Consider the following 27,020-nt stretch of genomic DNA (forward strand, 5'->3'; position numbering starts at 1 on the left):
AGGGTTCTGCTGCTAAAGACTCAGTTGGAAAACCTATGTGAGGTTTGGGCTGAGCAAAAGGAGGTTCGGGCAGATTTCACAAAGTTTACTGGGTAGGCCGGGCAGGTGGCCCACAAGGGATGTGTGGCATCGGGGCAAAAGGCCCCCCCCGCGTCGGTGGGTGGCCGGGGAAGTAACACCGAGGATCTGCCAGTGGGCCAGGATGCAGGGGCACGCCACTTCTGAGACGCAGAATGACAGGAAGGGCTGATCAGGATGCGGCGTGGGAGGCGGCGGTGAAGCCAGTGAGGGTGGGTGTGCAAGTCGGGGCTGTGTGGACCCCTCGCAGGGGTGGGCATGGTAGGGGCTCCTGCCCACTTCAGCTCTCCCTGGCCTGCAGCCATTGGACCCTCTCTTGGCACAGCTGGATCCTTCCGGTCCTGCAGATCTTCGCTGGAATGTCCCTTCCGTGTCATCCAAGCCACAGTAGCCACCGCCGCCGCCGCCAGTTGCTGTCCATCCCCTGTGTTTTCATTTCTTCCTCATCGGTCGGTCCCCTCCTGGAAGGTCACTTCCAAGGAGTGAGCCCTGCCTGTCGTGGTCACAGCTGAGTCCTGGCTTGCGGTGGGGCGCGGAACAGTTAACGCTCACCTGCGGCTGCCCTTTGACTTCCGCCTCCCAGCGGAGCGCGTGGCCGGCCGGGACGTCTGGATGGGGCCCTCCGCTGCGCCGTTGCCCCTTTAAACGCTGGACCCGGGCGCACGCGCAGTAGGGCGTTCGGGCGCGCAGGCGCAGTGGCGCGGTGGATGTTTACGGCGGCGGAGGTCGGGGCTGCGTAGTGGGAGGCGGACTGGCGAGGGGCGCCAGAAGAGCTGCAGGTGCGGCCCAGCGGCCGATTCCGCGGGCCCGCCGAGCCAGGAGGTACTGAGCCGCCGCCACCGCCGCCCTCGGCCCGGCCTGCAGCGGGGTACGGGGGCGGTGCGGCCCCTCGGCCCCCTCCCCCTCTCTCCCTCCTCTCCACCCCTCCCCTTCCCGTGGTCCCGGGCTCCCGGACCCTCCCCCAGCGCTGCATTCTCCTCTCCCCGTCTTCCTGTCCTCTTCCGCTGTCCTCTCGTTCCCCACCCCCAAGCATAAACACCCCTCCGCGTCCCAGGCGTCTCCCGTCGCCCCTCCCCCCTCCCCGGGGGTCCGCCCTCCAGCGTTCCGGGGGTTCCCGAGGTCTCTCCAGGTGCGCATTGCTTACACCCCTTGGGTTGACTTAATTCTCCAGACGCGTAGCTCGTCCCTGACTTACTAAGTAGGAAACATTTGCAATTAGCACGGCAAGTGGAGAGTTACCAGGGTTTGAAACAGGTTGTACCTTTTCAGAAGGTGACAGAGTCTGTTAAGGAAGTATTGGCCGTTCAAGCCTTGGGGACTTAGCTTCAGGCAAGACCTGAAAGACGCCTTCCGTTGGGAAAGGAGAGCTCGCCGGGCTTTGGTGCGTGTGTTTTGTTTGTGTTTGCGAGGGCCTGTGTCTCCCAAGTTGATGTTTGCACATCAGAGAAGTCCTTTATCTCCCCCCTTCGCTCATGTGCTTGTCAACGTTTTCTTCGTTCTTTTTGAACAAGGAGGGGCTGAAGTAAACAACTGCATTCTCAGTGTTGGGTAGACCGGCAGGTTCCTGTATAAACAAGTCGGAACTTGTGGCTCTGCTGGGGGGAAATAGAGCCATACGCTAGGGTGGGAGGGGCCCTTGGAGATGGTGGGTTTCGGCTCCTGAGACCAGCGCCTGGGCCCCCTCCCTGCTTGTACTTGGCGCGGGACATCCCTGGCGGGGAGAGACTCCTCGTTCTGACAACGTGTCAGTATTTTCAGTTCCAGTTTTAGAAAGCATTTTTTTGTGTGTTTAGCAGAAATAATCTCCATCCGACACGTGTTCCACTGGCTTGGCTTTTATCAGGCTCGTGTATAGTGTGTATATGGCAGCCTTTCGAGTACTTGGAAAAAAAAATCCCTCTGCATTCCTTGTGAGAGTTTTGGTTTTCAAAATAAAAGAAGTCTCCATTTCTTCCATTATTCCTGCGGCAGGAGGTGTGGTTTTGGTTCCTTCTCCCCAGCTCATCCAGCTGAATTACTTTGTCCATGTTGCCCTTAATAAGTAGCCTGATAAACCCAGCGTCGACTTGAATCTTGGCCCCGGCTATCAGAGCTGCATGCTCCGTTAGCCTGGCCACTGTCACAGCCTCCTCGATTGTCCACCTGAGACCTTCCGATGCCTGGTCCTGCTCCAGATGGATGAGCGCCGTCTCCTCCCTGTGCCCTTACGGCTGGTTTTGGAAGAAGCAGCATTAGAGTAAGGCTTTCTTGTTGAGTGGTGCCCGGTTACTGCGGAGCGGTGAATTCAGGGTTGCAAAGTATAGTCGAGTGCAGCATCCGAAAAATGACTTGCCATTACTTTGAAAAATTGAATTTGAGTGGCTTGTAGGTCCAGATTTGGTTTGGCAAGGACACTTCTTAACCTGTTGTTGGTGTTTTTGGTGGCGTTAGGACTGATCACATTCGTGGTCAGTAATAAGCAGTGATTGTTTGCAGTGTGAGGGAGTGTTAGATTGCCAGGGAAAGTTAATAGTAAATATCAGATCCTACAGGTTATCACGTGCAGCCTACCAGTGGCAGCAGATAGGGTTACCACGTAGTTATTTCGTCTGTCATTTTGGGTAGAGATTACCAGTGTGTTCATTGGTAAAGAATTTTGCTCCCTTGAGGATTTTTTAAAGCTGTATTTGGTGTGGGGTAAAGAACGTAGGCCCGGGATTGAATGGCAGCCCTGTCCTTTCACACTGGTGTGTGATCACGAGAATAACTTCTCAGTCCCAATATGCCTAATAATGTCGTAAAGCCAAAATGAGGTCGTGACGGGCAGGTGGTGCCTGTAAAAAGGTTGTAGTTAGTTGCTAGTTTTACTAAAAACTTAGCCTTTGCACGTGGAATAAACTTTCACAGTGAGGCAAAGTTGAAAATAAGGGATAAATACTTAATAGACAATGAAACATACCCAACATATACTTTGTGTTTGCTTTCTGAGGATAGAACATTATACTTTGTGGGCTTCTGGGTGAAGAGGTAGCTTTCAGGTCCGTCCTGGAGGATGTGTGGGTGCAGACATTTCCCTGAAGCAAGCAAACATGACCCAACTTTTAACTAGTGACCCCAATTTTAAGATGACTGTCCAAGACTAGGGCTATAGGCCTTAGCCTCAGAACTAAGTGGCTCGCCCAGGATTAAACTTGACCTCATTAGCACTTTATCCCATCTGGCTGAGTTAACTGGCCGTGGGGTGTAACCAGGAAGGACTCTGAAACAATTTAGAGTGGGGGTGAGAATCTAATAATCGGAAGATCCTAGTGATTTGGAAGTCTAATATTCAGCTCTAAAATCTTTAATTTATTTTATATATTTTTATTTTTTAAATTAAAGAAAAATTTTTTATTTTTGGCTGTGTTGGGTCTTCGTTGCTGCGCGTGGGCTTTCTCTAGTTGCGGCGAGCGGCGGCTACTCTTCGTTGTGGTGCACGGGCTTCTCATTGCGGTGGCTTCTCTTGTTGTGGAGCGTGGGCACTAGGGCGCACGGGCTTCAGTAGTTGTGGCACACGGGCTTAGTTGCTCTGCGTCATGTGGGATCTTCCCGGCTCAGGGCTCGAACCCACGTCCGCTGCGTTGGCAGGCGGATTCTTAATCACTGTGCCACCAGGGAAGTCTTCAGCTTTAAAATCTTGACAATGAAGATGAACTGTTCCAGCCATAACATAGAAGAGCGTTTGTATTAAAAGTCCCACCTTTCACACATTTTGTGTCCTTGTGAGAAGCTGAAGATTAGTCTGTGTGGTCGGTGGCTTTCATTCCCGGGGAAATCTCTCCCACTGCAATTGCCAGTTTTGTGTGTGGGGTGTGTGTGTTTGGACCTCTTAGTTGTGGCATGCGGACTCTTAGTTGCGGCATGCAGACTCTTAGTTGTGGCACGTGGACTCTTAGTTGTGGCATGTATGTGGGATCCAGTTCCCCGACCAGGGATCAAACCCGGGCCCCCTGCGTTGGGAGCGCAGAGTCTTACCCGCTGGAACACCCGGAAGTCAGTGCTGTTTTCTTTTTTCCCAGCAATTTATATCAAATGTTTTGTAAACATTACCATTTTATTTGAAGTAAAAGTCCCTAGGGTAAGTATAAAATTGGAGTTGTTTAGGAAGAGTGAAACCTCTACAGGTGAAGGAGCATTTTCGCTGTGAACTAGAGGAGGGTACGTGGTGTTCTGGTAGCCAGCTCAGAGGGGAACACGTGCTGTTGCTTTGTCTTCTTGAAGGCGGTTGGGAGGAGAGCGGAAATGTACTTTCCGTTGTTGACGAGCTGGGAAGGTTGTGTAGTAGGTATTGATACTTCGAGGAGTTGAGGGAGTTCTAGTAGCAGCTTCTCTTGCTCCTAAGCTGTAGCCTTGAGACGGGTGCTGTGTTCGTCACAGTGAGGTGTGTGTCACAGTACGTTTCGTGGGGAAGAGGGTATTGTGGGTGTTGTTTTTGCCTGAAATTTGTACATCAGAACATCCAGATCGGAGCTTGAATGGACTGCTTGACTTGGTGTTTATGCGCATGTGGGATGTGGAGTTGCTGGATAAAATATAAGACAGCAGGTAAATTTGAATTTCAGATGAACAATGAATAACTTTTTATTATTTGTTGACCTGAATTAAAAAAAATTTTTTTTTTGCTTTTGAAGATTTATGTACAAAAAAAAGGATCTACAGCACTTGAAATATTCAAAGAGGTTGATATTAGAATGATTTTCTAGTAGACATATCTGCTCTCTTTTTATGTTTACATTCAATGATTTTTCCATATGTGGATATATACCTGTTAAGATAGATACATATTCGGGATTTCCCTGGTGGTCCAGTGGTAAAGAATCTGCCTTACAATACAAGGGACGCAGGTTTGATCCCTGGTCGGGGAACTAAGATGCCACATGCAGCGGGGCAACTAAGTCCGGCACCATAACCACTGAGCTCGTGTGCCTCAACTAGAGAGCCTGAGTGCTGCAAACTACAGAGCCCACGTGCCCTGGAGCCTGCGCGCCACAACTAGAGAGAGAAAACCCACATGCCACAACTAGAGAGAAGCCCGCATGCCGCAATGAAAGAGCCCACATGCCGCAACTAAGACCCGACCAAAAAAAAAAAAAAGAGAGATAGGTGTATATTCAAGATGATTTTAATCCTAAATGCTTGACTTTCTAGAATGATGACTTTTAGTAAAGTTTTGAATTCATACTTTAATGATGTTTTTAAGTCGTCAGCTATGTTTTAGGTATTGCATGTTCGTCTGTATTCAGTCCATACTATAAATTACAAACTTATTTTTGGATGGATATAATTGAATTTCAAATTTAACTTTTTTTTTTTGAATCTGGCATTCTTGGGAGTGGAGGAGGGTAAGGTAGGAGGGGTGGGTGATGACTAAATATATTCCATCTGTATTACTTTCAGAATTCAGAATCTGAAATTGGTATGTGTTTAGAACTTTTATTGCTCCGCTCTAACCTTTAGTATGAATTGCCCTTTTAAAAATCTTAAAGCGGCAGCTTTCTGTAAGCGCGGTCCCGAAGATGGGAGGCGCGGTGAGTGCTGGTGAAGACAACGACGAGCTGATAGACCATCTGAAGGCGGCGCAGTACATCCGCTCCGAGCTGGTGGAGCAGGCCTTCCGAGCTGTTGACCGCGCCGACTATTACCTCGAGGAGTTTAAGGAGAACGCGTACAAGGACTTGGCGTGGAAGCACGGGAACATCCACCTCTCCGCTCCGTGCATCTACTCGGAGGTGATGGAGGCCCTGGACCTGCAGCCTGGCCTTTCCTTCCTGAACCTGGGCAGCGGCACCGGCTACCTCAGCTCCATGGTGGGGCTCATCCTCGGTGAGTCTGGCTCTGTCCCACGTAGGAGGGAGAGCCTGCCGGCAGCGTGTCCTTTTGTGGAGACCGAGTTGTAACTGCCCTCGGCCTTCCCGGCCGTCGTGGTGTCCACACAGTCCCTGGGTGGGGGGTGATTGTGTTAATCGAGAAATCCCCGTAAGGAACAGAAGGGTCCTTCTGAAGCTTTCCTGTCCCCCCAGCCTGCACCTCCAACATCTGATCGGCACACCCTCCTTTTGGACAACGGAGGACCTAGACATTGTATAAATCTGGACCTCATGGTCATTTCTCGATTAATACAGTCACTCAGGCTGCCCTGTCATGGTCTCTAAACTGGGAATAGTTAACTTTAAAGTCCCCTGGAAGTTGAAGTTCTTCCAAGCAGTTTTTGTTTTTGTTGTTTTAATACTAAAAAAGTTAATACTTTACGTTGTTTGTTTTTAAATATATTCCAGGGATGGGAAGGATTTCACAAGTTATCTCATTTGAAGCCATTTAGCCTGTTTTCCCAGGTTTGCTCAATATCAAAGCTTTCGGCTTAAGTATCTTAACATCGTTACCGGGTCAGTGTTAAGATTCCGAATATCGGCGATTTCAAGTAATAACGGCTTTAAAGTCATGTTTAAATCATTAGCGGTCCGTCACAATATTGTTTCTTTGTGGTTGATACAGGCACTTAAGAAAATCTTAGCAGTAACAGTTGCTTTTTGTGGGTATGGAATGAAACTTTTGGTTTCTTTATAAGTTCATATACTTCAGAATTTGCTGGAGTTTGGAGGTTCTGATCATGTGGCGTCGGGCTTCGGGCTGTAAATTGCTACCTCAGATTATTAAATGTGAGGGTTTTTAAGCTAAATGCTTTTTGAACTTAACTTGGATTGAAACTGCTTCGCAAAGGGAGCCCGGGTTGTCCATCATTCCGGAATTAGTGAATTGTAATTCCCTCTGTTGGAGCTGAAAAATTGGAGGAGCTAAGGATAAGGTGGCCAGGTTATCAAACTGGTTAGATTAGAAATGCTATTGAAAAGAAATGAAATGCTCAGGAAAAGGTGACTTAAAGTAAACCTCAGCTGACCTGCTGCACTTGATGTTGTGTAGAAGTTATAAAGAAATGGCTTACAATTGATGTTGTTGTCTTTGCTGAGTCCCCTCTTTCTTGGGAATTTCACTAGTTATTAGGGGAGGAGAGTTCTGAAGGAAGGAAAGCTGTGTTTTCGGCTGCAGTGGACACTGCGTGGTGCTCTGATGTATTTGAAGGAGGTAGCTTGAGAGTTTGCATTCACGGGTAGCCATCTCGGATCTGCAGGGAGAAAGCTGTGCGCACTGGACCGTTCTCACCGTCTGGATGCTGTGTGTCCTGGGCCTCCCTGGCTGGTTCATTCAGCCGTGACGGTGCTTCGTGCAGATCACTGCAGAGGTGGAAACCTTGCTGGCCTCCCAGTGCCTGCAGATGTGAGGCTTGAAGTGTTTCATTTGACTTAGGGGTTCTTACTCTCTGACCGCAGCCTTTCTGCCACATTCCTGTGCTCATTCTGTGGCTCCACCCCTTTGCTGAGGGCGCTCCCCTCTTGAGGTCCCAGTTGGCGGTGGGGAGGACGCAGCACTTGTCAGCTTAACCTGAAAGTGTCGTGTGATGCTCTGCTTGGGGGGCCTTGTGGGACTAGTTTCAGTGTTGTGTCTTTGGTGCCACCATTCTGACCGCCCCCTGTACTCCCTCCGCTTTTAGTTCTTTTTATTGGGGTGGGTCAGGGGATATGTGTTTTTAGTCTGGTGTGAAGCTTCTTGGGAATAGGAGGTGTGTCCTCAATAAGTGCCTAACAAAGGTGAGGGGCTGGTGAGAACATGATGAGTGGGGGAAAAAAGGCAAGTTGTGACCAAGAGAGCAGTGGGGATGGAAACGGAGTAATGTGGATGTGATATAAATACTGGAAATGTGACTTCTCAGATAGGCTGTGGTTTTTCTTTTTATAACCATGTTTATTCTTTTTTTATGATATTTTATTTATTTATTTATTTTTGGCAGCGTTGGGTTATTTATTTATTTATTTAGTTTTTATTTATTCTTGCTGTGCACGGGCTTTCTCTAGTTGCAGTGAGCGAGGGCTACTCTTTGTTGCGGTGTGCGGACTTCTCATTGCGGTGGCTTATCTTGTTGCAGAGTGTGGACTCTAGGTGAGTGGACTTCAGTAGGTGTGGCACGTGGGCTAAGTAGTTGTGGCTCGCGAGCTGTAGAGCGCAGGCTCAGTAGTTGTGGTGCACGGGCTTAGTTGCTCCGCGGCATGTGGGATCTTCCTGGACCAGGGCTCGAACCCATGTCCCCTACATTGGCAGGCGGATTCTTAACCACTGAGCCACCAAGGATGCCCGTAGGCTGTGTTTTGATGAGAGAATGTTATAGCAGCAGCTCTGTACGTGACAGGTGTTGAGAAAGGAGAGCGCGTGAGTCATCCAGCAGAGGCAGGGAGGCCTGGGCCTGGGGCCAGGCTGCTGCACCAGGAAGGGGCCAGATGAACCAAGTGGCAGAGTGCAAAGCTGTGGGCGCACAGAGGGTTGCATTTACCAGGATTTCTGTTGGACTGTAGGGTTGAATGCTGCACTGTGACTTTATATGTATGTCTTTTATTTATTTTTTTATAAGATGTTTTTGATGTGGACCATTTTTAAAGTCTTTATTGAACTTGTTACAGAATTGCTTCTGTTTTATGTTTTGGTTTCTTGGCCCCGAGGCGTGTGGAATCTTAGTTCCCCAACTAGGGATCGAACCCGCACCCCCTGCATTGGAAGGCGAAGTCTTAACCACTGGACCGCCAGGGAAGTCCCTGTATGTCTTTTAAATAAAGCCCTATGTGCCCTGTTCATTTTCACATGCAGATTTTTTTAAATTGAGGTATAACTTACCCGTAGTAAAGTAACAAGTGTGAAGCGTGGAACTTGGTGAGTTTTTGCATCCACCTCCATGTAAGCATCACCCAGAACAAGATGCAGAGAAGAGTCTGTGCCCCAGAGGTCCTCATGGCCACCGCCCCATAGCAGGACCCCACCCCTCCAGAAGGGGGAAGATGCTCACCTCCATCACACAGATGAGTGTTACCTGTTTTGACCTTCATACAAATGTTTTTATTTTAATTTAATTCAATTTAATTTATTTTTTAATTTCTTCTTTGCATTTTTTTTAAAATTTATTTTTGGCTGCATTGCGTCTTCGCCACTGAGCGAGGGCCCTCTCCAGCTGCGGCGAGCCGGGGCCGCTCCTCGTTGCGGTGCGCGGGCCTCTCACTGCGGTGGCCTGTCCTGCTGCGGAGCACGGGCTCCAGGCATGCGGGCCCCAGCAGTTGCGGCAGGCAAGCTCAGCACCCGTGGCTCGCAGGCTCCAGAGCGCTGGCTCAGCAGCCGTGGCACACGGGCCCAGCTGCTCCGCGGCATGTGGGATCCTCCTGGACCAGGGCTCGAAGCTGTGTACCCTGCACTGGCAGGCGGACTCCCAACCACTGTGCCACCAGGGAAACCCTATTTTTATTTTTTATTTAAAAAAAATTTTTGGCTGTATTGGGTTTTCGTTGCTGCACGTGGCTTTCTCTAGTTGTGGTGAGCGGGGGCTACTCTTCATTGTGGTGCGTGGGCTTCTCATTGTGGTGGCTTCTCTTGTTGCAGAGTACGGGGTCTAGGTGCATGGGCTTCAGTAGTTGTGGCACGTGGGCTCAGTAGTTGTGGCTTGTGGGCTCTAGAGCGCAGGCTCAGCAGCTGTGGCACACGGGCTTAGTTGCTCTGCGACATGTGGGATCTTCCCGGACCAGGGCTCGAACCTGTGTCCCCTGCGTTGGCAGGCGGATTCTTAACCACTGCGCCACCAGGGAAGTCCGACCTTCATACAAATGGATTCTTACAACACAGAGATTTAACGAAGCTGTTTGTGTCAATAGTTCTCACCGAGATTTAACCCAGAGGCGTTTGTATGTGGAGGAAGCGCTTTCATCAAGTGGGCTCCTAACTTTTCTCACAGCTTTATTTCCAGTTACTGATAAATTTCTTTTGATTAAAAAAGTTTCATTTTGATTTTGGAATTATAGTTTTATTTTAATGATGATTAAAACCTATTTTGTGAGACTTAAACACCTTAAACACTTAAACATCTGAGTGTTTGGGGAGACCTTTGATGGAAAACAGGCCTGTGTCCACTTTCATTTGCAAATACATGTTTCTTCTTTAATTCATTAGTGGCACTTTGAACTCTTGGTTACAGGCCTTGGCTTTTTTACATTTTCAAATGATTCCGTGGAAGTTTGAGGACAGGGAGGTCCAGGCTTTAGGAAGCTGTGGGAAAGAGTATTGGTGATGTGGTGAGCAGAGGCCAGCCTGCGTATTTTAATATTGGGCTGGGTGATTTAGGCCCAATAACGTGTATTTCTGTAATTATACATGCCAAATCAAATGTGTTGTAGTCTGTGAAACAGAAATAAAGAGTAGGGGTTCTCGCCCTAATTCTACATGTTTTCTTATCCTGAAACCTTTTAGGTCCTTTTGGTGTGAACCACGGGGTGGAGCTCCATTCAGATGTGACAGAGTATGCGAAGCAGAAGCTGGACTTTTTCATCAGGACAAGTGACAGCTTCGACAAGTAAGATCAAATCTGTCTGTGGTTCTGGGTGTCAGTTATAACTTAAACTTCGGATTAAATGGAAAGAGATCAGTTTATTACTGTTCGTGTTCCAGGAAACATGATTAAACTGTGGCAGGAGAGCCAGGGATATGTGTGTATCTGTTCTAATTATTCTTAAAATATTTTGTGTTTTTAAGGGCCTTACGTTTTTTATTTATTTATTAATTTTTATTTTCTTTACAAATTTATTTATTTATGGCTGCGTTGGGTCTTCGTTGCTGTGCACAGGCTTTCTCTAGTTGCGGTGAGCAGGGGCTACTCTTCGTTGCGGTGTGCGGGCTTCTCACTGTGGTGGCTTCTCTCGTGGAGCACGGGCTCTAGGCGCACGGCTTCAGAAGGTGTGGCACGTGGGCTCAGAAGTTATGACACGCTGGCTCAGTAGTTGTGGCGTACGGGCTTTAGAGCGCAGGCTCAGTAGTTGTGGTGCACGGGCTTAGTTGTTCCACGGCATGTGAGATCTTCCCAGACCAGGGCTCGAACCCGTGTCCCCTGCATTGGCAGATGGATTCTTAACCACTGCGCCACCAGGGCAGCCCAAGTTTTTTAATTATGATACCTGAAGATAATTTCTCACCAGTATAAGAGAACAAATAGAATGTTCATTTTTCCCAATTTTCGTGTTTCCAGTAGAGACAACATTTTATCGCCTACTTGTTTGCAAAATGGAATTGTTGCATTTGTCTTTATTTTTTTAATTTTAAATTTATTTATTTATTTTGGCTGTGCAGGCTTTCTAGTTGCGGCGTGCGGGCTTCTCTAGTTGTGGTGCATGGGCTTAGTTGCAGTATGTGGGACCTTAGTTCCCTGACCAGGGCTCGAACCTGGGTCCCCTGTGTTGGGAGCGCGGAATCTTAACCACTGGACCCCCAGGGAAGCCCCACATTTGTCTTTAAATGGCGCCATGTAGCTGGCTCTTGCATTTTAAAACAAAGCGTTAAAGTTCTTATTTTAGGGATTAAAATTTTTAGAAAAACCAAATATAATTTTCCCTCTTTTTACTCGGTTAGTAGATCTTGAATAAGATAATAAAGATAGAAGATAATAAAATAAGATAATAAAAATAGCCAGTAGTGATGCTTGGAGCTTGGGTGATTTAAGCTCGGATTGCGCCTATGATACTGACTTTCACAATATTTGGTTTGGAATTTCTAGGGTTCTGCTTATTACTAGCGTAATTCTTCCTGAAGTCTGGTGTCCAGCTTCTGCCTCTGATTTTGCTATGTTGCTGTGGGATTGTGCAATGAAAACATACCCGTGTTTAGTGTAGATTTACTATGTAGGCTTGTTCTAATGTGATATATTTAGTTGTGGAAAACATTGTTTGCTTCAGGTTTGACTTCTGCGAGCCCTCCTTCGTCACCGGCAATTGCCTGGAGATCTCTCCAGGCTGCTCTCAGTATGACCGGGTGTACTGCGGGGCAGGCGTGCAGAAGCAGCACGAGGGGTACATGAAGAGCCTCCTCAAAGTCGGGGGCGTCCTGGTCATGCCGCTGGAAGAGAAGGTCAGGTCCCCACGTAACCCACGGTTTTGCACACTTAGCTGCCTGCCAGCGTCGGTTCCGGGGATCTGACGTGCACTTTCCTTCGTAACTCTTGTAACAATGCCCTCCATTTCACTGAGGAGGAGACAGGCCGTAGAGGCAGCCAAGGCGGGGCAGGTCCTGACTCAGGCGGGCATCCCAGAGCCTGCACTGCAAGGCTGACCTGCCGCCCTCTCTCTCCTCCCTCCTCGTCTTTTCTGTCCTCTCCCCCTCCTCCCCCCGCCCCCCCTTAGCTATTCTTTTATGCTTTTTCTAGTATTGGAATTACAGTACACATAAAAAAAATATTAGAGTAATTCTATTTTGGTAGCTCGTCTAATTGTTAAATTCCATGGTGGCGGGTACTGTACAGAACCCCTTGCTGAGTGGGAATCTTGTCCAGGTCTACTTGGCTACGCATGTTTCTGTATGTTTCAGATACTGTGTTTCATTGGGAAAACAGCTTGCAATAAGTGAGCAACCTATCCGTCCCAAACAACTAGGAAAAACAGAAATGACAAATGTTAGGAGACTGTGCGCTTTGGTGAAATTTTCTTCAGTTTTAAAATATTAGCATTCAATTCATTTTGTTTGAAAAGTAATTATTTATTTTAGAAAATCCAGAAGATGTGAACATTAAGAAAAACTATTCACAGTCCCTAATGACTGTTAGTGTGCGATTCTTGTAGCCCTCTCCTCTTAGTCTGTAGCCTTTCAAAAAGGTTATTGTACACTAAGGTGTTTTACTTAACAGAGTTTGTGAATATGATTTTAAGTTACTTAATATTCCACATCATCGTTTTTTAGTGCTTATGTGGTAGCCGGCTGAACCATTGACCAGTTAATTATCTGGCTCCTATAATCAGACATTAGGTTGTATGTCGTTTTTATTGTTATTTACTGTTATGTAAAGACTGTAGTGAACGTCCTTAATAAAAAAAAAAAAGAAAGAAAATATTCTTCAATATTTCAGTTTGTATCTGTAAAAGGTAAGGGCTCTGTGTTTTTAAACTTCATAACAAAACCGTTATCAGCCTAAAAAAGTTAATAGTAATTCCTTAATATCTTGAAGCGTCCAGCTAGCATTCAGGTTTTCCTGATTGTCTCAAAACCAGGCTGAACAGCTTACTTGAATGGGACTCCGTTTAGGGCTGTGTCCTGCACTTGGTGGATTACCTCTTTGGTGTTGTTAATCTCCAAGTTTTCCTTCTTTCTTGCAATTTATTTGTTGAAGCAGTCAGGCCATTTGCCTTCGAGAGGTTCCCGCTGCTGTTCAGTGGCGGCGAGATGGTCTCTTTCCAGTTCCCACCCTCCAGAAACCACAGCCCAGGACCCCGTCTAGGCTGAAGCATCGCAGCTGGTTGTGAGGGTCTCTAACGACTTGTACTTGAGAATCGCCCCATCTCCTTACGTTTCCCCCGCCACGTGGACTTTTCCTGTAGAGTCCAAGAAGGTTGTCTCATCAGAATCCCCACATCCCTCCTCTGATTGTCTCCCCTTGTCACCCGCTAACTTCGTTCCCTGTTAGATGCATTTTCTGTACTAGAAGCTTGCGTGTATTTGCAAGAAGATCATTAAGTTGCGTGTAATTCTTGTCACGTCGCATTATGGGCACATTGCAGGCCCGTGTTGTCAGGCTTTTTCATTTTTAGTGTCTGTGTTTTCAGGTTGTGTATAGGAATGATTATATTTAAATCGGCACTCCCAGTAGTCCGACCTTTTGAATCTTCTCGTTTTGTCTCTGGGATAGTTGACTAAGATAACTCGGACGGGTCCTTCCGCCTGGGAAACCAAAAAGATTCTGGCTGTGTCTTTTGCTCCACTCGTCCAGCCCTGCCAGTCGGAGTCAGGAGAATCAAGACTTGTCCAGTTACGTGAGTATGAAGATTCTTGCTTACTGTTTAGATCTTTTCACTGTCGTTAGAATTTGAGGAGAAATAAAATGCATAAGAAACCTTTTAATGTTAAAGAACACTTTTCCACCCATTGAAGCCTTTAAAGTTTTACACGTGATGTTTAAAAAGTCACTCAAAAAATTATAGTCTACGTTTAGCCTATTTCGGGTTATTTTAGGATGTTTGTGCTTGCTATTCAGGGATGAAAAGGAACCCCTAGAAAGAAAGAGAAGGGAAGAGGAGCGTGAGCAGAGGCACACTGGCCGTGAGCTGGACGTCGCTGGTGTGCGGGGCACGTATGCCGGGGACGTCCGGGTTAGGGTCAGGGTCAGGGTCAGGGTCAGGGTTAGGGTTAGCAGCGTTTGGCTGCCCTGTGTTATTTGAAGCCACGGGATGGATGTCAAACCAAGGACTAATAGGCGTAAGCGGAGAGGAGCTCGCCAGAGTGGGGGTCGTGGGAACGTGAGGTGGGCAGGTGGGTTAGACCCGAGTTTATCATGTAGGTGGTAGAGTCCGTCCCATGTTTTAAATAGAAGATGTGGGGACTTCCCTGGTGACACAGTGGTTAAGAATCCACCTGCCAGTGCAGGGGACACAGGTTCGAGCCCTGGCCCGGGAAGATCCCACATGCCGCAGAGCAACTAAGCCCGTGCGCCACAACTGCTGAGCCTGCGCTCTAGAGCCCTCGAGCCACAACTACGGAGCCCATGTGCCACAACTACTGAAGCCCGCGCACCTAGAGCCCGTGCTCTGTAATAAGAGAAGCCACCGCGATGAGAATCCTGAGCACTGCAATGAAGAGTAGCCTCTGCTCGCCGCAACTAGAGAAAGCCCGCGCGCAGCAACAAAGAGCCAACGCAGCCAAAAATAAAAAACACCCCCCCCCCAAAAACTCTAAATAGAAGATGTGGCACCTCTGTATTCTGGATTCCCTGGTGGTCAGGGGAGGGTGAATTCGTCAAATGTGTGCTCCCTGAAAATCCCACCGGAATGGGTAGGCAGGCACTGCCCGTGGGTGGGGAGGGCACGGCCTTCCAAGAGCCCCTGCAGAGTTTCAGAAGGTGAGGTCACAGGTGGGATCTACGACAAGTGTCTTGATCATGCCTGGGTAAGGATCATGAAGACGTGGAGGGTACCCCGAGATGTGGGTTTTGAGGCTTCAAAGCAGACGTGGCACAATGAACAATGTCGATGCTATTTAGGGCTCCTGAAGGGAACTTGTGATCTTGTCTCCCGGACCAGAGGTTCTTAGACGAGTAGAGTCACGTCGATGAGGGCACTGCGCACGGAGGCCGTGAGGATGTGGTCGTGTGCTGCACAGGGGATGGGGTCAGCTCTCGGATGGACGGGTGAGTGACCAGACTGCAGGCTGAGCTGGTCAGGAGGCCGCTGGGATTTTCTGGGCAAGAGATGAAGACTGAAGCTAAGACACGGGGCTCCAGTGGCAGGGGCTCAGGAGGCGTGTAGGGCCTGTCTGAGGAAGGAGGTGGGCCTGAGGTGGCTGGCATGTTATGGAGGCGGGTCTGCAGGAGGCCCTGACCCCAGCAGGACTGGGTTAGAACCTGGGGAGCCTTTGGCTGCCCTGTGTTATTTGAAGCCACGGGATGGATGTCAAACCAAGGACTAATAGGATAAGCGGAGAGGAGCTCGCCGGGCTGGGTGGAAGAGGAGGAGGCCAGGGGATGAGGCGGCCCCCACCGACGGCACCTCGGGGTGAGCTGGAGAGGCCAGAGCTGGCCCTTGGGAGGTCTGAGAAGGGGGCAACAGCAAGTGGAGTGGCGGGGGAGGAGTGCTGCCACCACCTCCTGCTCGGCGTGGCGGAGTGTGAGGGCCGGGCGAGTGCAGTGTCCTGACAAAGGGGAGGAGGGTGCTGCGAGCCGGGGGCGCCTCCAGGGCATTGGGCGCTGAGCAGGTTCTGCTCGGGCCTCTGTGATTCTGGTCAGAGGTGTGGGCAGCAGAGGAGCCCTCCGGATAGTTTGCGTTGTTACTTTTTGGAGAAGTTAGGTTCGGGGGGTAAGAAGTGGTGCTGACTTCCAGTGTCATGCATGTAAGCACGTGGCCCCTAGTGATCCTCTTCCCCCGGAAGAGCCCTCGTGTTGCCGTGTGTGTGTTGCCCACACATTTGCCCAACTTGAGCTTTCATTACCAGAGTGTAGTTTTCCTCGATGTGCTTTGGGACTTTTGTTCTTAAAAATGTTTTGGAACTGCTTTTTCTCTACTTTAATAAAAAAGGAACAAATTCTTAAATTTCTGAAATACTGTGAAAATATTAAAAGAGATAAAAGAATTGTAGAGCCATGTGGTCACTGTATTTCTACTGGATGAGACAATGCATCACTGAACACGGCAAATAGGGAAATGAAGCCGGTTGTCAAAGAACCAAACGCTGTAACCCTGGTTCTTATTCTTCCATTGATTAGCCAAGCAGTACTGCTTCCTTTTCTTATCTGATTTAAAGGTCAGTGCCTTTGAAAATATCTTTTGAAAAATACCATATGAATGCAAATTAGAGTATAATTAACATTTGCCTACAGCACTGGCCTGTTCTTTTTTTTTTTTAACCTCTTCATTGGGGCATAGTTGCTTTACGATGGTGTGTTAGCTGCACTGCCCTGTTCTTTTTTTTTTAACCTCTTCATTGGGGCATAGTTGCTTTACGATGGTGTGTTAGCTGCACTGTCCTGTTCTTGTAATGTGTCTGTAAATAGGCCAGTACATGAAAATGTGGTTAGAATTTTCTCAGGTGCCTAGACCTCGTGGTGTCACGAGGGTGAGGCTGACGGTCTCGCTGTCTGCACAGCACCCCTGGCGGTTCGCAGCCTCCAGGACCTGGCGCGCATCGCCATCCGGGGCACCATTAAGAAGGTCATCCACCAGGAGGCTGTGAGCAAAAACGGGGACGGACTGAAGAACACTCCCAGGTTTAAACGGAGGAGAGTTCGCCGCCGCCGAATGGAAACGATTGTCTTTTTGGACAAAGAGGTGTTTGCCAGTCGGATCTCCAACCCCTCTGATGACACCAGCTGCGGAGACCTGGAAGACGAGCGGCAAGAAGAAGAGGTGACAACCCCGCCGGACACCAAGCCCGAGCCCCCGGTGAACTTCCTGCGTGAGAAGGTCCTGAGTCTCCCTCTGCCAGATCCCCTGAAGTACTACCTGCTTTATTACAGAGAAAAGTAAGTCTGTGGTCCAGGGGAGGAGGCCAAGCCTTCCTGGAGGGCTGCCCGCAGCAGGTGCACTGGAGGAGGAAGGGGCTCCCGCTCTGCATCTCGTCTTCTCGTCTGTCCTTGACTGTCCTGTAGAGTTTTCATCCAGTCATCTGGTTTCTGTAAACACAGTCTGACAAACATAAGGTGCAAGGGGGAATGTCTCAAAAGGGCGAGAGTCTCCTGGAGGAGGGGTTGACTTCACACTCTCAGGAAATGCTGAGGTCTACACGTGGAGGTGGCCTGGAGACCGTTTCTTACACAAGGTACACGTGTCTGCATCAGAAAGGAAAACTGAAGTTGAAATTAACCTGTGTTTCTTATAAAAGGTGAGACAAAAAGCACAAGTTGCTAAGTGTATGAAATCTTTTCTGAGTGGGACACGCCTATGTGCAAGTTTGAATTTTACGGTATCAACCTCTAATTACTGGCACCGAGTAATTAAAGATTTATTAAAAGATTAATTTAAAAGATGTAACAATCTTTTAGTTATTTGGAACGTGGATACTTGATTGAAAAGCCCTCTCTTATTTTAAGTAAATTGATTACATCTTACGTGAGTTGTCAATTGTAATTTTAAAAAACAAAAATTGTGATGGGGAGAGGAATGAACGTATCAGATTGCCAGGTGTCTTTGTGGAATTGCAAAAGAATTCCAAGGCACTTTTTTCTGACACCTTTTGTTACCTTTAAAGTAACCAACGTTGAGTAATCCCGTCAAAGAAAGTCCTGAAGAATGAAACAAGTGTTGTGTGTAAGTAATGAGCTGCATTACTTTTGCCCCAGAGACAGAGAGTACTGTTGACTCAACTTTAAATACAGTCAACGGTGTCTAAGGCTCAGTCCTCAGAGCAGGTGGGAAGTACTGGCTGCAGGAAATGGATTGGGGACGGTGTAGACGGCCTGTGGGTTGGTGTTTTGTTTTTTTTTTCAGTTGGCTGTTGTTCTGTAATCTCATAACAGTACTGATTCATAGATTTTATCTTTTATAATTCTGGAGAAAAATATTTGTTAGTTTTGTAATTTTTCCTAAGAACAAACGCGTGTTTGGTACATTGCATTAGAAGAGTTTCACTCAAGTTTGACTTGTGGAATCCATCTTCTCCAGCGCTGTGTGTTGAGAGCTTCCTGTCTTATTAAGTCGTGGGTCTAGAAGAAGAGGCCGTCCTTTTAGTTAGGTGGCAGGATGTTTACAAGTGACACTGCTTCTTCCAAAACATTGGTTCTTTTCAGACTTCTCAGTTTTAACCAAAGTTAAACCCCAAATCAGAGTCATCCAGATTTTATGATTCATTTTATCTCTCAGCCTCTCAGGTGTTGCTGGATTTCAGTGTCTTTGTGGTTTTACCAGCTTCGCGGAGTTCTGGTTATTTTGTTTTGCCATTTATGCTTTTTTAAAGTAACTGAGTCATTTTATCACAGAACACTGCGTGCACACATAGCTGGGGAAGCGGGTATATTGCCCTAAATGGGTACCGTTAAGCTGTTGTAAAGAAGGGTTTCTTCATAGTCGTGTTTACCTGCCTTTAACTGAACGTCAAGCCTCGTTGTCTCAGAGAGAAAAGCATGAGTCACGTTTACGTGCTAAGACTTCGGTTTGCAGATCTTGTTGACGTCATTCTAACTGATTTGTAGAGACCTCTGCAACACGTGGACATTTTTGGACATGATATCTGCAATATTTTATATTAGGTGGCTTGACTAAATTTTTTTCTGTAATTGTATATGGATTTCCTTTTTTTCCAACCACATTTGCCTTTATGCTAGATTGTAAACAGTCTTTACGAGGTGTAAGACGTGTTTTCCCCATATATGTTAAACCTTTCCTAACGTTTTGTATTTACATGTTGGTTTGTGACTTTTAAACCGGAATTTGGTTACAAGATATATATATATAGATATTGAATATAATATATGTGAAATAATTTGGTATTGATCTATCTAATAAACGTAAAGGAGAATCGTCAGTGAGTTTCCCTGTGTGTCAGCACCTTTCTCCAGAGTCAGTCTGAGACACTGCTTTCTGTTTTCAGACAGGTGAATTATATATATAGTCTGTGTTGTCTGCAGGCTCTATATTGTAAACCGCATTCTAGACAATGGCTGACTTTTATGTTTTGATCAGTCTGTATTTTTATATGTGACTTTCGTCTTGAAAGTACAGCAATAGACATGTGCAAAACAAATAACAAACTTATAAATATTAAGTATATAATCGAGAAATCAGCTGTGTATTTAAAAATATTTTTGCCCATCTGGAACTTTCAGGGGATTAATGCAAGAAATATGAAACAAAGGCTTTAATGAACTGATATGCAAAAGATACCAATAAAGGTAGTTACGACACTTCAGCCTTCTTGGCATTGCTTCTGTTTCCTGTGTGGAATTAAAATTCTTGGCTACATTTTTTTTTCCAAAAATGTTTTAAAATAAACTTTAAAAAATTAGAATCAGGGCTTCCCTGGTGGCGCAGTGGTTGGGAGTCCGCCTGCCGATGCAGGGGACGCGGGTTCGTGCCCCGGTCCGGGAAGATCCCACGTGCCGCGGAGCGGCTGGGCCCGTGAGCCATGGCCGCTGAGCCTGCGCGTCCGGAGCCTGTGCTCCGCAACGGGAGAGGCCACAACGGTGAAAGGCCCGCGTACCGCAAAAAAAAAAAAAAAAAAAAATTAGAATCCTGTGCTTTCTTTCACCGTTTGCATTATTGCTGAAGTCTGTACCATTCTAGCACACCTAGGGGAGGCGTGATATGTGATTAAACACAGGAAGTTGGAATAGACGGAGTCTGGCTACATGAGAGCATAGGCGTCTGGAGAGAGTCTGGTTAGTGTCCTGGCACGATTCCCCCATATCGTCAAAATGTTAAATAAAAGATATTGGGTAATGGCTTCATATCTTGTGGGGCAGCAGGGGGTGAGGATGAGGGTTCAGGGTCGGCGTTGGGGTCAGGCCAGGGCCAGGGTCAGGATTTAGTGTCAGGGTCAGAGGGTCGTGGTCCAGACTTAAAAGTATTGAGGTGCTATTGTAAATGAGCTTTTTTTTTCTTTTTCATTGAAAATTCCAGTTTTTCCTAAACACCGTTGCTGATTGTTTTAATCCATCTGGGCTGCTATAACAAAACACCAATTGGGTATTTTAGTTGGCTTATGAACAATAAAAGTGTATTTCTCACAGTTCTGGAGGCTGGAAGTCTGAGATCAGGGCACCAGCACGGTTGGGTGAGGGTGCCCTTTCTGGTGGCAGAGTATATTACAGACAGCCCATGCTGCTTTTACTTCAACAGGCCGTTTTTCTGTAAGCACATTAGAGCACAGTTTGGGGTGGTGAGAGCAAAGCCAGGAGGCCGCTGCAGTCAGTAGCCCTGAGTGAGTGGTGGGAGGCACGTGGCGGGCTCCGCAGGGACGGTTGTCTTCCCACTGCGAGCACAGAGCCCTTGTTTTCTGGACTTTGTCACATGGTTAATCCTAACTGTCTCTGGGAGTTATTTCAGCAGGATGTGTTTTATAGAAGCTTCCCTGCCTTAAGGCTTAGGGACTCACGGTGTTTGGAACCAGGCTTCTTTGTCATGCAGCAAGCCAAATGCTTAGATGCCGAGGTTGCAAGGCAGCCAAGTGATGATATCAAATCCACCTCCGCAGAGGCAAGGGGCTTGAGATGCTTACGGGATAAGGAAGCAAGGTGGTCTTAGGTGTGGGGAAAGGAGATGGGAGGTAGGGAACAGGTGACGCATGAGTGTATCTGAGTTACCTGCTTCTTCATGCGACTTCAAGGGATTGGAGTAGGGTTCAACTTTTAGTCTGTTCTGATACGAGCCTATAGTTAAGGGTTAAAGGTGGTGTAGGATCATGGTCAGGTCAGAGGTTAGGGTTAGGGAGTAGTGTATGGTTCAGAGTTAGAGGGTCAGGATTAAGGATTGAAATTCAGGCTCAGGGACTTGCCTGGTGGCGCAGTGGTTGAGGATCCACCTGCCAATGCAGGGGACACGGGTTCGAACCCTGGGCCGGGAAGATCCCACGTGCCACGGAGCAACTAAGCCCGTGCGCCACAACTACTGAGCCTGCGCTCTAGAGCCCACAAGCCACAACTGCTGAGCCCACGCGCCGCAACTACTGAAGCCTGCGTGCTCCAGGGCCCACGTGTCACAACTACTAAGCCTGCATGCTGCGACTACTGAAGTCCGCGCGCCTGGAGGCCATGCTCCGCAACGAGAGAAGCCACTGCGATGAAAGCCTGCGCACCGCAACGAAGAGCAGCCCCCGCTCGCTGCAACTAGAGAAAGCGTACGTGCAGCAATGCAGACCCAACGCAGTCATAAATAATAAAAAAATAAAAGACGTGTACATTTCATTAAAAAAATTCAGGCTCAGTGCTCAGGGTGAGAAGATAGGGTCAGGGTCAGGGCTAGAGGCTTAGGGACAGTATTAGAAGGTCCATTAAGAGGATGAGGTTTTGAGGGATCAGAGTTAAAGGATCTAGGTTAGAGGTTCAGGGTTAGAGGGTTAGGCTAGCTGTAGGTTGGCTCCCCTGCACCTGGAGATACGGGGCCCATGGAGTGGGGACCAGGCAGTACGACTGCAGTGGGGCTCCATTTCCTGGCACATCCTCGCCAGGTGTCTCTCAGCGCCAGGAGTGTCCAGCCTTAGGGCCCTAGCCAGCTCTGGGTCTACATCATGTGACTCCAGGTTGGGTCACCGCTGCTGAAAGAATTTACTAAGAATTTCTCTCTCTCTCTCTCTCTTTGTAATTTATCATTTTTCTATAGTGGATTATAGCTGATTTACAATGCTGTGTCGCTTTCTGGTGTACATCCACTTGATTCACACAAAGAGAAACATCTACATATTTTTTTCCATATTCTTAGCAGTCTTACGTATTCTCTTCCGGAGATTTCAACGTGTTGAGTTCTGTGTGCTCTACACTAGGTCCTTGTCGATTACCTATATTGTCCGTGAAGGGTGTGTATGCTAATGTCAGCCTCCTGGTCTATCCCTCCGCCCACCCCTTTTGTAGCCACAGTTGTGTTTTCTGAATGTGTGTCGCTGTTTGTGTTTTGTAAGTTTGTTCATTTGTATCCATGTTTAGATGCCACCTGTAAGTTGGGGTTCGGTTAGGGTGGTTAGGGTTAGGGTAGGGTTAGGGTTAGGGTTAGGGTAGGGTTAGGGTAGGGTTAGGGTAGGGTTAGGGTTAGGGTTAGGGTTAGGGTAGGGTTAGGGTTAGGGTAGGGTTAGGGTAGGGTTAGGGTAGGGGTAGGGTTAGGGTAGGGTTAGGGTAGGGTTAGGGTCAGGGTTAGGGTAGGGTTAGGGTTAGGGTAGGGTTAGGGTAGGGTTAGGGTGGTTAGGGTTAGGGTAGAGTTAGGGTCAGGGTCAGGGTCCGGGTCCGGGTCCGGGTCCCGGTCCCGTGTGTAGGGTGTGCTGAGTCTAGTCCTTTGAGCTTGAGAGTAAGCCTTGTTGATTGCCTGTTTGGTCTATGGAACGGTATCTGTGCTCATTTTAAACTCCTGGTTTATGCCTCACCTCAGCCGACCTTTGCACCCTAGCAGTCATAGGTACATTTTCCAAATGTGTCATTCTGTGTCTCTTGGCGCGTAGTTCGTGTATAGCCATTTTGATACTCCACCTGTAACTGATACCTGAGGATAAGTCTCTTTTTTCTGTCTGACTTATGTCACTTAGAATGATCGTACCCAAGTACACCCGAGTTGTTGCAACTGGCCTTATTTCATTGATTTCATGGCTGAGTAATATTCCATTGTACATAAGTATCACATCTTCTTTATCCATGTTTTCCTTCCAGGGAGATTTTGGTTGTATCCAAGTCGAGGCTCTTGTAAACAGACCAGCACTAAACGTTGTGGTGCCTGTGTCCTGTCGAGCTTTGGTTTTCCCAAGATACGCGCCCGTGAGTGGAAGTGCCGTATGCTCTGTAGCTTCGTTTCTTAGATGTTTTGGGAAATAAACTACACTTCTCCAGAGTGCCGTTGGCAATTTACCGTCCCACAGTCAGCGAAAAAAGGCTCGCTTTTCTCCACGCCCTATCCTGCATTTCTGGTTTTTACACTTCGTGAGGATGGCCCTTCGGACTGATGCGAAGTTGTACCTCTTTGTAGTGTTGGTTTGCACCGCGCGCCTGCTTGGTTGGCCAAAAAGGGCGTACGCGGTTTTCCTGAAAATATTCAGGAAAGCCGCGTACGCCCTTTTTGGCCAACGGCATTGTTGAAGAAGTTCTGCCCCTTTCCATGTGCTTTCGAGGCGAGACCAACGTCCCTCTTGAAATTCTGTTCCTGCAATTCTGCCTTGCTTTCAAGTCCTCTTTCGTGACTTACCTCAAGGCATTTTTCCACGTTAGGGATCGTTTACGGTCCTGCACGATTGTGAATTGCAGTGCCCCTGAGCCCCACTTTTCAACTTGTTTCTTTGGGCACTGGCCACCCTACAGCAGGATTGCTTCAAGCCTTATTCTAGTTCCGAAGGCTAGCTGAGCCTTTCGTCACTTCCTCTTCGGAAATTAGAGTGGCATGTGCCTGTCCAAACACCGAGGTGTTGTCTCTCATTCTTCCCCACCTTCCGGTTCATCTTGCGGACAGATTCCAAAGTGTGCGAAACAGGGTGTTGATGGTGCTGACTTCCCCTAGTGGGGAGATAGTTAGGAAAGAGGCTGGAGGGGGGAACCCGAGCACCAGGAGATGGGGAGATGAGGCGCCTTTTCCAGACTCTTCCCGATGCGACGGTGTACCATCGTCAGGGTGTCCCATGCATGTTTTAGCTGTACGAAGGGTCCCCTGCACTTGGAGGTTTGGGATCCGTGGAATAGGGACCAGGCAGGATTACTCGAAAGGGGCTGCATTTGCTGACTCCTCACCCAGCCTCTCAGCCCCACGAGTGTCCAGCCTTGGGGCCCATGCAGCTGTGGGTCTAGATGTGGTCAATCCAGGTTGCATCACAGCCCCTGAACGAATTTTGTAACGTTTTCTTTCTGTGTCTTTTTTTAAAATTTATTTTTATAATGGAGTGTAGCTGATTTTCCATGCTGTCTTTCTGGCTGCTGCACGTCCACTTGTTTCACTTACAGAGAGACATCCATAAATTCTTTTAAGATTCTTACCAGTCATATATATTCTTTTCTCGTGACTAGAGTGTGCTGAGTCCAGTTCCTGAGCTATAGAGTAGGTCTTGTCGATTACCTGTTTGGTCTTTGGAACAGTATCTGTGTTAATTTCAACCCTCTGGTTTATGTCTCACCCCACCCCCACTTTTTCCCTTAATCAGCCATAAGTGTGTTTTCTGCATGTGTGACCCTGTTTCTGTTTTGTAATTTAGTTCATGTGCAGCCATTTTTAGATTCCACCTATAAATGATAACTTATGCTGTGTCATTTTGTGTCTGAATTTTGTCACTTAGAATGATCGTATCTCAGTCCACCCGAGTTGCTGCAACTGGCCTTATTTCGTTGATTTCATGTCTGAGTACTAATCCCTTGTACATAAGTACCGTATCTTCTTTATCCATTTTTCCCTTCCAAGGACATGTATATTGTTTCCAAGTCGAGGCTCCTGCAAAAGGGCTGCACTAATAGTTGAAGTTCCTGTGTCCTATGGATTTATGGTTATCCCGAGATATACACCCAGGGGTGGTAGTGCCCTATGCTCTGTAGCTCTGTTGTGTTTTAATTAATTAGGTAATTGTTTTTGCCTGTGTTGGGTCTCTGTTATTGCACATCGGGTTTCTCTGTTTGCAGGAAGTTGGGGCTACTCTTCGTTGAAGTGCGCGGGCTTCTCATTGCAGTGGCTTCTCTTCTTGCAGAACACTGGCTTTAGGTGTCAGGCTTCAGTAGTTGTGGCACCCAGGCTCCGTAGTTGTGGCTCACGGGCTCTAGAGCACAGGCTCAGTAGTTGTGGCGCACGGGCTTAGTTGCTCCACAGCATGTGTTATCTTTCCCGACTAGGGCTCGACCCCGTGTCCTCTGCCTTGGCAGTTGGATTCTTAATGTCTGCGCCACCAGGAAGTCCCTGTAACTCTGTTTCTTAGAATTTTTAGGAAACATCATACCCTTCTGCAGCGTGGCTGTTAGCAGTTGACATTCCCACCATCAGCACAGCAGGGTTCCGTTTTCTCCACATCCTCTCCTCCATTTCTGGTTTTTACACTTTGTGAGGTTGGCCATTCTGACTGGGGCAAAGTGCTACATCTCTGTAGTGTTGATTTGTATTTCCCGCATGTTTGGTTGGCCACAAAGGTCATGTGGGTTTCAGCCTGTACACCCGTTTTGGCCAACTGACTCGTAGGCAATGTTGAGCAGCTTTCACGTGCTTTAACGGCGAGTCCAAGCTACCTCTTGCAATCCGGTTCCTGCAATTCTGCCTTGTTTTGAAGTCCTTTTCTGTTACTTACCCCAAGACATTTTTCTACGATAGTTGTCATTTACAACCTTGCCCCTGAGCAACTGTCTTCAACTTGTTTTTGGAACCGGCCACAAGGTGGCAGGATTGCTTCAAGCCCCATTCTGGTTACAGGGGCACCCTGAGCCTTTGGGAAATTCCTCTTCCTTATTGGAAATTAGAGTGGCATGTGCTGTCCAAACACGTAGAGCTTGTTTCTCATTCCTTCCCCCCCTTCCCTTTCATCCTCCCGACAGATTGCAAGCCGTGCGCGACCCGCTGTTGAGTGTGCTGACTTCCCCAGGTGGGGAGACTCTAAGGAAAGAGCAGGGAACCCCTCTCCCAGGACATGTGGAGATCAGGTGACTTTTCCAAACTCTTCCCGCCCATCCGGGCCCCCATCCCCCATCCGGACACGGCGGGGTTTCCAGCGGTGCGGGGCTCTGGCGCCGCCCTGCAGGGAGCAGCCCTGCTACCCGCGGCTACAGCGCCGCCTGCTGGTCTCTCCGTCCTCCCACTGGGCACAGTCTTCACCTTCCCCGCTGCCTCGGATGCTCTGTCTCCTCGCTGTCCTGTGGTCAGCCCCTCGTCCCCACCGCCATCACCCCTAGCTCCACAGCCCTCCTCCAGCCTCAGGGATGACCCAGGACCCTTCCTGGGCTCCCCGCCTGCCCACCCTTTGTCGGTGTCCTCAGTCCACCTGTGCAGACAGGTGAGGATCCCCTCCAGAGGCTCCCAAACGCTTCACCCCCTACATCCTCCCCGGGGTCGGCCCGTGTCCTGTCGGGATGTTCCACCCTCAGCAAGCCCCCAAGTACATGGCAAGGGCAGGCATCAGGCCTGCTGCGTGCACTGCTGTGCGTCCTGCTGTATACACAGGCATGACCCTGCCCCAGGGTGCAGGAAAGACGTGGGGAGAGGGGCTGCCCACAGGGCGGACGTCAGCTCTCGGCTCACCAGGCAAGGGCAGCCGGGTTCTCGCTCCTTGGACCCTTTCTCACCCAGCCGGACCATGACCCGGCTTTGTTCCCACCCCCTCCATTGGCCTCGCTCTTGTGAGCAGAGCAGGACAGTGTGGTCTGTGGTCACAGGCTGAGACACACAGACACTGGCTGACCCACGGGCACCCATGCTGACCCCACGGAATGGCCACTGCACCAGGGCATGTGCGGTGTGGGTTCACCTGCGCACAGAGAGGCTGGGCCTCTGTCCTGGCTCCAGAGGTCACCTTGAGTCTGATGGGAGTGTCCGTGCTCCATGGGCCTCGCTCCAGGCTGGTCTGTGCTGACGGCGTGATACACGGTGGGGCTTCCTGGGTTCCCCCCCCCCGGGGGGCTGGAGGCTAAGATCAGGCACATGGCGGTCCCCACATTGACATGACAGACCCCAATAAGCCCTGCACTTCAGGACTCAGGTGGGCTTCCCTGGGCTGCCACAGCTGAGGAGGCTGGACCC

The 27,020-nt window shown here is 48.5% G+C and overlaps 1 protein-coding gene across 5 annotated transcripts; it reads left to right on the forward strand.

The window, feature by feature from the left end:
• Positions 1-786: 786 nt before the first annotated feature.
• PCMTD2 (protein-L-isoaspartate (D-aspartate) O-methyltransferase domain containing 2) lies at positions 787-25,895 on the forward strand. Of its 5 annotated transcripts, none has more exons than XM_082670141.1 (6): positions 787-900; positions 5,583-5,919; positions 10,429-10,531; positions 11,904-12,075; positions 13,844-13,967; positions 25,823-25,895. In XM_082670141.1, the coding sequence occupies exons 2-6, from the start codon at positions 5,613-5,615 to the stop codon at positions 25,849-25,851; spliced, it is 735 nt and encodes a 244-aa protein (XP_082526267.1). In that variant the 5' UTR covers positions 787-900; positions 5,583-5,612; the 3' UTR covers positions 25,852-25,895. The 5 variants fall into 5 exon arrangements, with proteins under 5 accessions (XP_082526267.1, XP_082526264.1, XP_082526266.1 ...); XM_082670138.1 differs by lacking the exon at positions 25,823-25,895 and adding an exon at positions 16,789-19,636; XM_082670140.1 differs by lacking the exon at positions 25,823-25,895 and adding an exon at positions 16,789-16,971 and having other exon boundaries at positions 13,844-13,962.
• Positions 25,896-27,020: the final 1,125 nt, after the last annotated feature.

Source organism: Grampus griseus, assembly GCF_964374135.1.
Source record: "Grampus griseus genome assembly, chromosome: 14".
NCBI lineage: Eukaryota > Metazoa > Chordata > Mammalia > Artiodactyla > Delphinidae > Grampus > Grampus griseus.